The sequence below is a fragment of the Lycorma delicatula genome, chromosome 2, assembly GCF_047948215.1.
Source record: "Lycorma delicatula isolate Av1 chromosome 2, ASM4794821v1, whole genome shotgun sequence".
NCBI classification, from domain to species: Eukaryota; Metazoa; Arthropoda; class Insecta; order Hemiptera; family Fulgoridae; genus Lycorma; species Lycorma delicatula.
In genome coordinates, this window is record NC_134456.1 from 24,628,856 (window position 1) to 24,645,968 (window position 17,113).

The following is a 17,113-nucleotide window of genomic DNA, read 5'->3' on the forward strand; positions in this document are numbered from 1 at the left end:
GTTTAAATTAATATACACTTCATTATTTTACTATGTTTATTATGCAATAGTGGAATTATTTCAATCATGACTGAAGATGCAGAATACCGTGAAAGTACTTTCATAAAAATTAAGGTAAGATATGTCTTCTTATTTTGATAATCTGTAGTACTAGGTGGTTGGTTTATTTAATAGAATTAAAAGAAAAAAAAAATATATATATATATACATATGTACATTAGCCAATCACTTTGCTCACCCATCCCATCTAGCCAAGGAGTGGAGTCGCCTGACCCTGCTGTATTTGTTATCCTCAAGGTTGTGAGAATAATACTTGTGCTGGCCCCCATGGCGCAAATGGTAGTGCCTCAGCCTTTCATCTAGAGGTGGTGGGTTTGAATCCCTATCAGACATGGCATTTTTCATTTGCTACAAAATTCCATTGGTGATATCATCAATTAAAAAAAAAAAAAAAATACTGATACATAACAGTTAAATCCTGAAAAGCTTTCTTTCCTCCAACATTTCCCTCATTCTTGACATAGAGGCTCTGATACATTCCTGCTGTAGATGTATTCCTTTTGGTTACTTTTTCCATTATGCTAAAATACCCTATATCTTGCTTGGGAAGGGATCAGAGTAGAGAACTGAAAATCAGATATTATAAAACGCATGGTCTATTATTTTTAGATCAAAAAATGGAATAAAAAACAGTATTAGGTCATCATCTAAGATAAAACATTTACAACTTCACTCCCAAGGGGGTTGGGGCCTTAATATTTGATTAAAATCTCCCTTGGGTAACACAGTCAGGTCAGGATAAATGTATCCTGAAAATTTGAATTCAATCAAATTTGAGTTGGTTCTCATGTAATGTTGTTTGGTGATACATGATACATAACTACATAAAAAATACTGATAAAAAATACTGATACATAACAGTTAAATCCTGAAAAGCTTTCTTTCCTCCAACATTTCCCTCATTCTTGACATAGAGGCTCTGATACATTCCTGCTGTAGATGTATTCCTTTTGGTTACTTTTTCCATTATGCTAAAATACCCTATATCTTGCTTGGGAAGGGATCAGAGTAGAGAACTGAAAATCAGATATTATAAAACGCATGGTCTATTATTTTTAGATCAAAAAATGGAATAAAAAACAGTATTAGGTCATCATCTAAGATAAAACATTTACAACTTCACTCCCAAGGGGGTTGGGGCCTTAATATTTGATTAAAATCTCCCTTGGGTAACACAGTCAGGTCAGGATAAATGTATCCTGAAAATTTGAATTCAATCAAATTTGAGTTGGTTCTCATGTAATGTTGTTTGGTGATGCAAATGGATAGAACTGCTGCAAACTTTCACATTCTATATATATTTTTATTATTTATTACATATATATATATATATATATATATATATATATATACATAAATTTCTCTCATCAAATGTATCATATTCATAAATACAAATGAATGGACATCTTAATTTAAACTGTAGTAAATATGAACGTCCTACAAGATTATTTATTAGCACCAAACAAACATCTGACAGCACATTTGTGTAACCTGTAAACCTACTCCTACTTTTTGAAGTAGCAGCAAGTTTTACCCTAGACATAGGCACATTAAATGTTTATGACAAACTTAATGTTTGTTTAAGATGCTTCAAAGTGAAATCAGTATGGTGTATTGAATTTGGCTTTATATTGTAAATCAGTTATTATTTACTAGATATTGAAGGTGATTTGATCACCCCCTCAAAACATAATCAAGTAAAACTCCAAAAATGCTTTATTAAATTAAGTTTATTTTGAAACATATGATTTACTTCAAGATTAGTAAAATTAAAAATTTTATATCAAGCTATAATTTTATCATATTATTACTAGCAATATTAAGAAAATTGTTTGAAAAAGTTCTTCAGTTATTTTTCTAGGAGACAAAACAACTTTTTTTAATTATTCTTATAATACTATGTGAATGGTTACAGTTATTCAACATTGTATTGCAAAACAGTTCAGTTCCATCTTTTTCTAACACAACATCTGAATTAATGAGTAGGCAGTATTCTGTATCTGATGTGCTGTGAATATTGTAGTAATACCTTCACAGAAATTGCTTCATGACAGAATTCTGATGAATCAGAAAAACTATATCTAATTTCTTCAGTGTCAATCTTTACTGAATGCAGTTCATTGCATGAATCAGTCTATAATGTTTTATATATAGACTCAAGTTTTAACTCAAGTTTTGAGTTAATTAACTCAAGTTTTTCTCTGGCTTGTTTGTTTTTAATTTCTTAAAAGAAATGATAATAAGTGTAAGAAATATTAGCTATTATAAATATGACAACTTGAAGGGCCTTTTTTAATCTTGAAATTATATTTGTATATTATATATATGAAATATCTTTGTATGTATGTGTAAGTTAGGCAGTGTATGTGTAAGTTATCTTTGTATGGCAGTGTAAGTATAGTTAATTTAAATGTACTGTGTTACAAGCCTATTAAGAAAAATATATTATCTTGACTAAGAATTTTATGTAAGTTTTTATTTGCAAACATTATACTAAACAAGATACAAACAATTTTATAAAACGAAGAAATGATCTCAATGTTATTTATTTTTTCTGTGATAAAGATAATATAGAAGAAGCTACAGACTGAGTCTCATTTATCATAGGGAGGGATACTACAAACTAAATCATGGATGCGAAGAAAAGTACTTTTGAAATAGCTATCCAAAGTCAAAAACACATTACTTATATGATAATGAGATAAATATTAAACAATTTTCAAACAATCATTAATTAATAATTTGATTTTTGTGTGTGTATGCATGTACGCATGTGTGCATATACATGTACGTGTGTTAATATTGTCGAATTAAAGAGACAGTAGATAGATAGATAGATATCTATGTTCTACTGAAGTTTGCTCTTTTTAGGGATGAGAACTATCCTTGTCTCCTTCCAGCAATCTGGGAATCTCGAGCCCTCCAGAGCTTGATTAAATGCATCCAGTACTAGCCATGGATGCCTAGTCAACAACATCCTTACTATCACACCAGGATCCTGATCCAGGCCTGGGCTCTTATTGGGATGCAGCCTAGTAATGGCACCTGTAAGTTTGTCAATAGAAAACCTTGTATTGTGTTCTACCTGAATCTCATGCCAGTCAGTTTCAGTTACTGGAAATAATTCTGTAACTGCTCGTAGCGTATCCTCGTCGATCAGGGGGGGACTGGTGGTTCGAACCCATCTATTACTATTTTACATGCACCCCCTCATGGATCGTCATCCAGCCTGGAAATTAACTCATCCCAAGCCTTGCAGACTTGATTGTAGATTTAAGTGCGTTCCTTGCAGTGCGGTATGCCTCCTGCTGCCTCTCATCTATTCTCGCGTTCCGTCTAGTATCATGCTGGAGTCTTCATCTACTTAGAAGTGTGACAGCCCTTTTCTCAGCTATGTCTGGTGACCACCAATACACTGCGTTTACCCGGCCTGGCTTGCAAAATTTCTCATCTACACACATCACTCAACACCTCCGACAACCTTTCAGCCGCAATCGTGTTACTCCTGTCAAACGTGCCTGAAACCTTATCAGCTACAGTTTTGGCCTGTCTTTTGCTAGACTTCCAGCGAGGTATGCGGGCGTATCCCTGCTGGACACTGTCAACCGTGAACGTTATAGCTCTATGATCATAGCCAACTCATCATGCTGTACCTTCCAATCATCACCACGATCCTATCAGACACTACCGTCACGTTCAACATTAACATTAACCAACTTCTTCTAGTCTTCAGTAAATCAAATTTAAATTTCTTAAATATGTATAATAACTTGTACAATAGGTAAAAATAAGAATCATATTGTTGGTAACTAGAATACGATTTTCAAAATAAAAGATGTAAGAGTTTAAAAAAACAGATATTCCTAATAAGCAATATATGTATCTCATAACTACTTCAATTGGTGTGAATAACAAGCCATAAATAAGTCTGACACAACCCATAATTTTAAAATAAATAATTTTTTAGATTTTAGTATTAAACTTTTAATCTGTCTTGTGATTGCTGAAAATGAATACTGAATTTTGTAGAGAACATCAGTATACAGAATTCACAGTATATATTGGACCAATTTTATTTGCTGAAATAATTAAATTTATTAAATTTACTTTCACTGCCTAAGAAGGGTTATTAAAAAACCACATTCTGTACATTCAGTTACCTGTACCAAAGTGTAAGATCGAAAGCAGAGGATGGACAATTATTGAACACAAAATTAAAGAAAATCAGAACTGACATTCAATGATAAGCTATTTTTTTTATAATTTGTAGTATTATATAAATTATACTATATAATATTCTATATTTTATATGCTGCAATATACCATATTATAATATATAAATATATGTATGTGTAGAATGTATCGCAAAGTTCTTCCGGGATATTGATAACCTATTCTACTCGTGAAAAATAAGGAAAAGGTTTATGTAAACATATGTCCTAAATTTCTTAGTTTGTGAGTTACGGCTAGTAAAAGATTTCGCTCGCATTCAGCCATCCCGGTGAAATGAGGTCAACTGAAAAATTTGTAGAACATTAATTAAGGGACAGAATTAGTGACTTTGTATTGTTTTTGACCTGAAAAATCGAATAAAATAGGTTCCAGAACTGTATCTTCATTCGTTTTTTGAGAAATTTGGCGGTAAATACCACAATTTTTTATTTTTGATGTACAATAACTTTGTTAAATGGGTAATAAAAACAAAAAACTTTTAAACAAAACTTGTAGGGAATTTAATTTTGAACAAGATGATGTAAGGTAAGTTGAATAAAACAAAGAAAAGTTAGAAAAATTTGAATTTTATCTAGAAACAGTTCATTATCACATTTATCAGAAAAGTTTTTATAAAAAAGAATTTAGTTTTTGTCAAAAAAACTAAATTCTTTTTTGGTGATGTGAAAAATTTGTAAAAAAAATTTACTGTTAAAAAATTAAAAAAAGATTAGAAATTTCACAATTGAAAAATAAAAATAAATAAATAAATATTACTTAGATAATATTTTTTTTTTTTATTAATGATAGAAATTTAATAAATCATTTGAAAAATTATTATTTCAAAGTTGGCAATAAAATAACAACAGCTGATATACTGTGTGAGTGTTTAAATCATTAATATACCTTAAAGTATATTGGTAATATACCAATCCTTTAAGGTACATTAATTACATCGGGTACTGCAAACTGTTCTCTCATTAGCGAAGGTTTTCTGTGAATTTTAGTTTAAACGTTATCGGTTTGACATTGAAATAATGCCGTATTTATTTACAGCAGAGTAATACACTGGTATGGTATACATTTTAGGTGTGTGTAATGGTAATACTATAGCTGCTGCAGCAAAATGTGAAATCCCAATACAATTAGTGTGACTTTTCGCAATCTTCGAAAACAGGTTCATTATCTAGTATTTATACCAGCTATGAATGATCTGTTACTGAAGAAAATCTGGCGATGCAGTTAAGTGCAGTACATGACATTTTTCTAAGCGGATCGGACTTTTGCATTCCATGGTTTAGAGAACATTTAAACAAAACAAGTTTTATCCTTATCACAAACAGCCAATTCAATATCTACACCCAGGAGACGGTCCACTTCACTTGCAGTTCTGCAGCTGGTGGAATACACTCAGCACTGGTGGTAAATTTCACAAATTTTATGAATTTCAATAACGATTTAGCATCAATGTATGGTGCGGCCTTCTTCACAATCAGCTGTTAGTACCATTCATATTATCTGGCCATTTAAATGTTGAGCTCTACTTGCACTTTCTTCAAGAAGAATTGCTCCCCACCTATTTGAAGATGTTTCTCTAGCATGGAACACAAAGTATACTTCCAGCATGATGGCTTGCCTCCCCATTTCTCTTTTGCTGTTTCTACTCACTTAATAGATCATCATTTCGCTGAGAAATGGATTGGTTATGGAGGTCCACATTCTTGGCCACCAAGATCGCCTGATCAAACACCTATAGATTTTTGCGTCTGGGGATGGATGAAAAATATCATATACAAAACAAAGGTACATTCTCGTGAGGAATTAATTATCTGCATTATGGATGCAGCTGAGGAATTTAAGGACAGTTCTGAAGAATTAAAAAAAGCAACAAAAGCAGTACAGAAGCATGCAAAGAAAAGTGCTGAAAATGGTAGGCCAATTTTTGAACATTTATTGTAAACTTGTATGTATAATGCACTTTGGTCTTAATAAAATTAAAATTTTTCTAACTTTTCTTTTTTTTATTCAACTTATGTACATCATTTTGTTCAGAATTAGATTCTGTACAAGCAGTTTTGTTTAAAAGTTTTATGTTATTACCCATTTTATAAAGTTGTTGTACATCAATCATACAAAATAAGGTTTTTACACCAATTTATTGATTTTCACACCAGATTTCTAAAAAAAAAATTATAAAAAATCAGTTTATCCAACCTGAAGACATCAAGCAAAATGAAAAAAACAAAAAAATTAGGTTTATTGTACCTGCTCTTGAATGAAATTTCACGAATACATAGTCAAAGTGACACACTAATGTAATAAAATCATCTAATTAGAACAAGAATTACAACTTTGAATCCAGAAATGACAAAAAAGAGAAAAGCATTTTTTGCCCATATTTTTTTATAGGGTTTGAATGAATCCAAACACCACCAAACAATAAGATAACTCTTAGAGTTAAGAGACATTAAATTGCAGGAAAAACTTGACCTACCTATTAGCAAAACTTTGAAATAAGGGACTCATTATAAACTATTATGGAATCCATGAGTACGTATGAATTGAACAGACAGCTTTTATAGAATTTTTCAATGCTGAAATTTTGTTTTTTTGAGAGGAGGTTATGAAATAAGACCTGCAAAACATCTAACAAAAACATTTAAGTCAACTAGCATATTTTTCCCTTATGTGGTTTATTTGTAGTTAAACTAAAATTAAATAGCTGGGAAAATAAGAAATGTAAGTTATCATGAAACATTCATAAATACTTCTTTTTAACATTTGTGAATAATTCACCTCTTGCACTATGCCAGTTTGATTTTCTTAGAAATATTTACAAACATGTTATATTTAAAAAAAAGGATGATGGAGGTAAAATAAGTTTTAAAAAAAATCTTCTGGAACCATACATTTAAACATAAGTATTTTTTTAAACAAGTTTTTAACAAATTTTACTATATTTTGTCTTGCTGATTAACAATGAATATTATCATTGTTTAGATTAGATCTCTAATAATTATTAACATTAATAATACAGAGTATTTAAAATACATTTTTTTTTTACAGGTGTGAAAATGGATGCTCAAACTATATCAGTTTTTGATGTATTTTTAATAATTTTATTAGTTTTGATATTACTGTACTTATACATTGATAGAATTTATAGCTACTGGGCCAGAAAAGGTGTTCCTCATGTTCGACCAACATCACTAATATTTGGAAATGTAAAAGATTTATTTTTTGAAAAAGAATGTTCTGCTACATTTTATGGAAATATATACAAGTAATACATATGAGTATCTGCAATTTATCATCATTAATGATGTCTATGCTTAAAATTGTAATTCTGGGTGTCTGAGAATTATATGAACTACTTTGATGACTTATTAGAAAAAAAGTAAAGTCCTGTTAATGAATGGTTGGGCTCCTTTTACAGGCAACTCATAAAATTTCTCTTTAAAGGCAAATACTAGATAGTGTTGGGATTGAATATGCAATCAGGAGTATGAAATGCATACATGTGTGAGCCATGTATGTATGATACATGTATGAAATGCATACATCAGTTGCCATGAATCCACAGATGAAAGCACAATGCATAGGTGGTTTATTGAAGCAAAATCACAAGTTCAATGCAATTTTAGAACTCAGTATAACTTAGAGCCTCCCCAAATATTTGTTCATAATATGATAAATTTAAAAAACTGGCAGTATTGAACATAAGAAGGGTACAGGGAGGTCTAAAATATCAGATGCAAAAATGGAGATCGTTAGTCAATCTTTTGTTCATAGCTCTGGGAAGTCAACTTGGAGTGCAGCACGAGAGTTAAATCTTCCATGAACTACCATTCAAGATGTTTTGAATAAGCTATTATAATTGGCCTTATAAATTAAAAATATTGCAGGACATTACATATAAGATTACATTGTTAGAAAGGAATTTGCTGTGGAAATAATTGAAAGAATTAAAAATGATGATTTTTACCTTAAAGAAATTATGTACTCAGATGAGACTACATCTCACATGTCTGGAACAGTAATGTCTGAGAATGTTCAATTATGGGGATTAGAGAACCCACATGTTATACTTGACTGTGTTAGAGATAGCCCAAAAATTAATGTTTGTTGCTTCATAATCGTGTGATTGGATCTTTTTTCTTTGTGGAAACGGCAGTTAATGCAAATATCTATCTGGACTTGTTAGAAAGGCTTGTTTACTCTCAGTTTGAAGAGTTACAGCCCCGAAACCATATTCCAACAAGATGGAGCGCTGCCACATTGGAGTTTATTAGTGCATGAATCCCTCAACAACACATTCCGTCCTCCACCACATCCAATCCAGCAGATTGGATGTGGTGGATCGATTGCTTGGGTTCCTCAACCAACAGGTATAATTCCATGTAATTTTTTCCTATGGGGGTTTCATCAAGGATAACATATACAAAACTCTTGTACTGAATATTGATGACCTTAAGAGAGGATTGTTAACTCATTCGAACTCATAGATGTGGCCATGTTACAACGAACATGGCATGAGATTGATTACCACTTGGATACTTTGTCAATTACTTATGGTGCATAGGCTGAATGTCTTTGATTACTGGTAAAAAAACATTTCAATTTTAATGTTTCTAAATTCATACAATCTTCTTTCGTATCTTAATAAATAAATTATTTACTCAATATCAAAGTTGTTCAGATAATTCTCAGATACCTGTTATTTAACCCACCTAGTCTAGCGGTCTAGTGGTGAACGCGTCTTCCCAAATCAGCTGATTTGGAATTCGAGAGTTCCAGCGTTTAAGTCCTAGTAAAGCCAGCTATTTTTACACGGATTTGAATACTAGATCGTGGATACCGGTGTTGGTGGTTGGGTTTTAATTAACCACACATATCAGGAATGGTTGAACTGAGAATGTACAAGACTACACTTCATTTACACTCATACATATCATCCTCATTCATCCTCTGAAGTATTATCTAAATGGTAGTTACCGGAGGCTAAACAGGAAAAAGAAATAGAAAGACACCTGTTATTTAATTTTATGTCTTATTATTAAGCTATATAAAACAAACTATCTATAGTAGTTATTAACTACAAAATATTTTGTTTAGTATTACATCACTTCTTCTTTCCTATTGAGCAGTGGCAACATATGTTATGCTTTGTACATTAATTCTATATATTAGGTAACTTACATTAATCTGTTGCTCTACATGTCCTAGTCTTTCTTATGGTTGTGCAGTGGATAAAACATCTGAGATACAAGAGGTACAATTTTGGGATTTAAAGTTTCTTTCTCTGAGAGTAATGATTTTATCATTCAACCAGTTCCTGTGGTGAATAGAATAAAGGTGTCAGTTATAAAGGTGTATATATCCTGGATTTTGGAAGGTTTGGCATGCGGATATGAGACAGCATGTTAAGCTCATGAAGAAGATGATAGGGACCACTTCACTCTTTACTTTTTTCATTAAGTCAGCATGGATTGCTTGTTATGTTGAGAATCATGAGTTTTTTGATTTTGGTACTACCATACACATCTCTTTCTAGTCAAGACAATTTAATGTAAGCTCCAATAAAAAGACATTTGGCTATAATAATGATATTTCCTTTTAAATAATTATATGATTTACAATTATATTTTATCATCTGTAATGTACTATCAAAAAGCATATTGAGTATATTGAGAAAGAATCTCAAAATTCAAATTTTTGGTGAATTCATTAAGGTAGAGTTTCTCAACATTTCAGTATTTGCGACCCAATTTTCAATCATAATTTTCATCGTGTACCCCCTCTCATGCATAACAATGTATAGAATAATAATGTATTTTGATGCTAAAGCTACACTACGATCTTAATTACAAACCTTACAAATTACCAAGAATAGATAAATTTATTGATATTTGGCAACATTGATCTGCTGCATTGATAAAACGAGAATCGATGCCTCTTTATTGCTCTCTGTCTTACATCCACCATATCGGACATTCTTGCAGCTTTGTGAGAAGTTCTGATTTGTCTCAAACATTCCAGAATGTCTGCGCAAATGTGTATAAATGCTGCACCTCGTTCAATTCCAGCTAGCTCAGTCGAGTTGATCCTTCTATCACTATCGAATCTATCCTGAATGTGTATGTTGTAATTTGTGTGTTAATTACAATTCATTATTAAGTATTAAATATTCATGGTAATAGTTTTATACAGAATCATGGCTCAATTTTTAAGTGGGTGATTAAACCTTCCTTCGAAAAACTTTGCTCTGCAAGACAGGCCCAAGGGAGTCACTAATAATTATTAAATTTGTTTTTATTGATAAGTTAATACATTGTGTAGTACTGATACAATCCTATCTATAAGTGTATTATAGCAGTGTAAATGTGTATTTTATTATTATTATGTCAGAATGTATTTTGTTTTGCTTTCCTTTCAGTAAATTAATAAATACTTTTAATAATATTTTCTTTTCTATATGATCATGCTCCCCATTTAGTGTTAGCGTGCCCCCCTAGGGGCATGATTGAATGTGTTCAACCCCACAGGTTGAGAAACCCTACATTAAGTAATAAATAAAACCTTTTGAGTTATTTTAACTTCAGAAATTTGCAGTTAAAAATGATATGTTCAGTTGAATTTCCTAAACTAAGATAAAATTATAAATCAATGGAACTTGGAGAAGAAATTGTAGTGAAGAAAGTTTAATATACAGCACTCTTAATTAAAGCAGAAAGTGATGATTCTGAGAGAGGTCTTTTTTAATCAATGGTTTTGTTTTATCTAATGGTGTAAAAAGTTATCCAAAATAATTATTTTTATTACAAACCAACCAAATTTAAAATATAAGAAAAGGATTTTAATTTATGTCAAACTGTTTTTAATTATCCATAGTAATCTTCTTTATTTTGTTCAAGGCAGGAAAGCCCTTATTTATTGTGTGAAGTTTATTAGATTTGAACCAGTTGGTCATTTAGTCATTCTGTTTTTTTTACATTTTATATTATTTAAATTTACCACATAGTGTGATCCATTCTTTTGACTGGATGTGTGATCCATTCTGAGTAGAATTTCTAGACTGTTAATGTTACTATATTTATGATCTATTTCTATAAAAAGGTTGGTGATTGCTGCCTCTTTATTACAATAAAATGATTTTATATGTTTACTCATATTTTACTGAGACTGATTTAAGTTTAGATGCTGCAGAGTCTTGATATGTTGACCAGTTTACACTTCCAGAATGACATGTCAAGATCATTATGATTGTTCGGAGAATATTCTATAATGAGACATTTTAAACAATCAAATTTATTTTAATAAAACTCTTTTTTGTTCATTGCTGTTATTTTATTATTTTTGCTTGTTAAAAATATAATTTTGTTATAAATTAGAATAGTTGAAATTTAAAGAAACTTTTTTAAGTAAGGTTATTTTTTAATCAGGTGATTCAATAAGTAAAGTTGAACAGGCTTTCAACACTGATGTCATGGGGATTGTAAAGGTCAGAAAATGGTATAATGAGTTTAAAAATGGTTGAATTTCAGTTGTTAGTGATCAATTTAATGGTAATGTTTCTTTAATGTCATGGAGTTAATAATCATGAATATGCACCAGAAGGTGTGAACAAATATTACTTTCAAGTTCTCTGTGGTCTTTGTAGTTTGATAGACTTGTAAAAGACTGAACATGTGGCACCATGCAACTGTCATTTGCATCCTTTCAATACCTCTGCCATTCTTTGCATCCAACCAGGATTTCTTAGTTATGCATGGAATTCATCAGGCTCTTTACTCTTCAGACATAGCTTTTATTGATTTTTAATTGTTTTCCAAGCTGAAGATGCCACAGAAAAGGTACAGATTCAGGAATTAAGATATAATGAAGAACACAACAACATAGCAAATACCAATACCAATAACAAAAAATACCAACAACATCAACAAATATCAACAGAAGAATTCGAGTTAGGGAAAACTGCTGGGATTAGTGTGTAGAGTAGAGTTACAAGGGGACTGTTTTGAAGAAGACTGGTATTGAAAACCAACAGGTTAACTATTTTTTTTTCGTTTCTACAGGGTGTCCCATATAAAACGCAACCCAACCTTATATTGGTAGGTATTGAAATAATAAAAAGGCATGTGTAGATGTAAATGTAATTTTTATTATTACCATCCATTACCTTACAATTAGAGTAAATGTTGGAAGTGGCCGCCATCTTCTTGAATACAAGCTTCAATTGTTTTTACAGCGTTTCTTGCAACTTTTTTCAAAGTTTGTGGCCGGATATTTAATACAGCTTGTTCAATATTGACTTTCAATCGTTCAAGTGTTCGTGGTTTGTTGCTGTAGTCTTTTTCTTTGAGGTAACCCCGTAGAAAAAAATCCGCCGCAGTCAAATCTGGAGATCTTGGTGGCCACAAGCCTCGACCGATAACACGATTACCAAAGAATTCCTCGACGAAATCAGAAATTGAACCTGCGTAGTGCGATGTCGCACCGTCATGTTGTAGCCAGCAGTGTCTGTCTTCCTCTTTCAAGAGTGCGATGAACCGAAATAAAATATCCTGATATCGTTCTGCATTAATGGTGTACTCGAAAAAAATAGGACCAATTATTTTCTTCCGCGATATCGCGCACCACACGCCCATCTTCTGCGGGTGTAATTGTTTTTCGTGATAAACTTGGGGATTTTCAGCGCTCCAAATTCAACTGTTTTGGCAGTTTACGTAGCCATCCAAATGAAACCGAGCTTCATCTGTGAAAAATAACGAATCCATAACGTTAATTCCACGCAGAAATCGACGGAACCGTTGACAATATTGTAGCCGTTTTTCTTTGTCGGGCTCAAGAAGTCGATGAACCGTTTGAATGCGATAAGGTCGTAATTGTAATTGTTCGGTCGCCCGATGATTTCGACAGTTGATTTATTTCGACAGTTGAACAGTTGATTTAGACAAATTAATTTCAGCAGACAAACGTCTGATCAATTTATTTGGCGAGGCGAGTAATCGGGCTTTGATTTCAGTGATTGTATCTGTATTCAACACTGACGCAGATCTTTTGTGTTCCTTGTTATTAACAGAACCGGGTCTTTAAATTTTGCAACTAACCTTAATACTGATGTTTTGTTAGGAGCTGGTTTATCTGGGTACTTATGGCGAAACAAATCTTGCACTGCAACCACTGATTTCGTACTGAAGTACGACTTGACAATGAAAACACGTTCATCTAGCGAAAACACCATCTTGTCTCTAGCAATACACTGAACGTTATGATTGCATTGTTGTTACTATCGGTAGTGTTCTACTGCGTCGCCGCGATATTTAGATGTTGGACAAGTCCATTTCAGTAACGAGTAGGGGAGTAGGCTTCACTTTTGAAATTTCATGGATGAGTGATTGATGGGTTGCGTTTTATATGGAACACTCTGTACTTACTGGTTGCTTTTGCAAGAATAACAAAAAATTTAAAATTCAATTTGTGTTTGGGATTAAATAACTGTTTCAAATCTATAACTTAGAGTCAGTTAAATATTCTGTTGGTGGATAGCAGATTAAATTGTTTGTTATTAGAGGATACTATAGAATTACATTTATTTAATACAATTATTATTCTGTTTTCAGTCAGTTTCCAGAAAAGTCATTCTGTGGATTTTATGAGTTTCAAAATCCAGTATTTTTAGTGAGAGACCCTGAAATTGTTCGAACTATTCTAGTTGAAAAATTTAATTGTTTTCATGACAATAAATTTCAAATGAGTGAGAAAAATGATGACATATTTGGGCTCAATCCATTTATTTTAACTGGATCCAGGTAAAAGAAACCTTTTATTATTTAGAATTTATAATAAATACATCACATAAGTGTTTTACACTACTAGTGTTTCAGTGATTTATGTATAAATCTCTCCATTCTACATTTTTATCAAGATCACTTCTTAATTCTACTCAATTTTCTTTATACCAAAATATTATAATTCTTTATTTTTTCAAATCAAATTAACTTGAAGACTCATTATTCAAAATGTTGTGTACTATCGCTGTATAAAATCTGGATGAATTTTTTTTAATAGAATAAGGGTAATTAAAGAACATTTAATAAAAGTAAACAAAAAGAATTTGGTGTATGATCAACCCATTACAAAAAAAGATATAAAAAAAAGATAAGCATGTTGACAGTGCAAATTATCTTTAGTAAGTTATCCTCTTTGCAAAATAAAAACTTTCCTTGTACAAGTTTATAATAATCCTCCATTTCCATCTAGTAATCCATAAAAATAAGAATGGTGAACTATTACTTTTCTACAACATATTTAAATGAGTTTAAATAATTTATTAATTCTGCAACTTGTTCTGACCAAGTTTTTTTACTGTAACATCCAAAAATTTCACTTTGTCTGGAGCTGTGATAGATAAAAAAAGTTGGTAGTAATTGATAACATACATTAAAGAACAGACAATCAGAATGAACTACCTTGTGGTAGACTGTCCTTTTTCACCCCCCCCCCCTGTTTTTTTTTATCTTAAACTCTTCATCTCCATTGTGTGCAGATGTGACCCACAAGGATGCATCTGCACTCAATTCATTGGGTGCAGATGTGACCTTAAGTTTTCTGTGTTAATGATCTACTCAGGGACACAATTTTTCATGCCCAGTGGCTGTACATCAAGCTTAAAGCTGAAATGTTTATTGGTGAAGGTGATCTAATCCTCCTTCCCAATGACTCAACACATTACATATAAAGGCTTAGTTGAAGAAAAATCTTTTTAATTGACTGATTAATTATTAAGAATGTGCTATTTTAAAAGTAGGCGAAATTTGTCTCTCTATATCAAATGATTGTTTTTAGAAGACCTTATTATTTTCTTAACAGTGACCTTTTCAAATATCAATTGCCCATCAGATCCAGCATTACCAACATACCTAAAGTATCCATATAGCTTTGGTCCCAAAGAATTTGTGGATACATTTATTAAGAATTTATTAAATGGTTTACTTGTTTGGAGTGGATCAATAATAGTGTCATCAAATAAAACTACTATTTTTTAAATATCTTGAACACAATGTTGAGTGACCATTTCAGATTTGAACAAACAACAACGGTTCTAGACATTGTCATTGATCAGGAATATATTTATTTAGTTTTTGTTATAGCAGCATTAACAGATTATTGACTCTTTTAAAAATTATTTTTAAAATAAAAAGTAAATTGTGGTTCTCTGTTTAGTTTTAATTCATGTAACTTTCTTTTTTTTAAACTGGATTTTTTCCCTTTGTGATCCAAGAAAATCTCCTGTTTTAAAACTGGTTAAAGATAAAGATTTTTGAATAGCGTTAAAAAATTTTCTATAAATTTTGTTGTAATTAGTATCTATTGGAATGTTATGGAAAACAGATTATTTAATGTTTTCTAGTTTTAATAAAAAAATTACTGTTTTATCTGACCTACTTACTTATTGAACTTTGAGCTTCCATTTAATTTTGGAAGAATAAAAAAAGAGGTTAATGATTAGTTAGGCCAAATTGTAGACTGAACTCTCTGTTATTATAATTAAAGCTTATTGAGATTTCAGCAACAAAATCTTGCGCTACAAAATGTTGTTTGTGAATTTTTCAGTGGAAGAGAGTGCAAAGGTTATTCATACTTTTATTGTGATACTTTCTCTCTCTTTAAAAAAAGTAAATAAATAAAAGATTTTGAATTTTGCCTATTGATGGCTATATATATTTAATTTCTTTTTCTTTCTCTTCAACTTTTTTATCTGTAGATGGAAAGAAAGTAGAGGTGTAATTGTGACAGGACTGACAGCAAGCAAAATAAGAGTAATTGAAGACATTGTGAAGACAGTTTATAAGGACATATCAAATTTCATAACCATTAATTCCAGTGATATTGAGGTATTTACTGTATATGAGTTATCCAACTAAATTAGAATTATTAATTTGAATAAAAATCAATAAAACACAAAAGAAAGATTTGTACTTAGGTAAAAATGTTTTAATCGTACACAGTAATCTTACTTAACTAAAGTCATTATGCTTACTTAACTAAACTATTAGTATTACTTAAACTAAACTATTATATAACTAAAGTGCTTCTGTCTCTATGCTATGTTTCAAATAGACATTATGTCTGGTAGTTTTGGTGTCAGGAAGATCATGTTTAAAATGTGATCAAAAAGTGTGTTAAATTTGAATTGGGTCTATCTGTTTAGTTTATCAATATAAAGTGTTAATATATTTCATTCTGCGATAAGTGATTCTTCAATAAAAAGAAAAACTAATCAGTGTGCAGTCACTATGCACATTAGTAACCAAAGAGGAACTAATCACAGTGTGCAGTCACCATGCACTGTTGTCAGATGTATTGGCTCAGGCAATTTGAGGTTTTCTGCAATTTTATGGGATTGGGACATCGTAGCTACTACTAATACTACTAATATGATTCTATCATTAGATCATAATAGTCTCTCTACTAATTATGAACAGTGTACTACATGGTACTATATGGTTGGACATTAGTCCATCATTAATTTTTTCAAATGACTATTAATAATCAGCTTCAAAAAAAAATAAGGAAGTTCTCAATTTGACTATGTACTTTTCTTAAGGAAGTATTTGGGCCATTGTTCAATGTCTTCATCTTGTTTCATTTATAAGCTACTGATTATTAATAATAAATTTTACAAATTTAAAGTTTGTTACAACAACCTTATTTTGATTAATGTCTTTTGTAAAAATAAACATTCTCTAAAAATAATACCTTCTCATTTATCAAATTTCTAATATTGCTTACTCATAATTAATTTTGAAATAGGAAAGTGATTTCTGAAGTGTAGGTG

General features: G+C 31.1%; 1 protein-coding gene across 5 annotated transcripts in view; it reads left to right on the forward strand.

Annotated features, from left to right (window-relative positions):
* LOC142320573 (cytochrome P450 9e2-like) overlaps positions 1-17,113 on the forward strand; it is a 47,553-nt gene that overhangs the window by 10,315 nt on the left and 20,125 nt on the right. For 3 of the 5 annotated variants that reach the window (XM_075358510.1, XM_075358508.1, XM_075358509.1), the window contains 3 exons: positions 7,339-7,555; positions 13,896-14,084; positions 16,040-16,169. In XM_075358510.1, the coding sequence (XP_075214625.1) occupies positions 7,347-7,555; positions 13,896-14,084; positions 16,040-16,169 (528 nt within the window). In that variant the 5' untranslated portion in view covers positions 7,339-7,346. Of the gene's footprint in view, positions 1-7,338; positions 7,556-9,767; positions 9,842-13,895; positions 14,085-16,039; positions 16,170-17,113 lie in introns of those variants that run through there. The other 2 variants (XM_075358511.1, XM_075358512.1) reach the window with 2 other exon arrangements.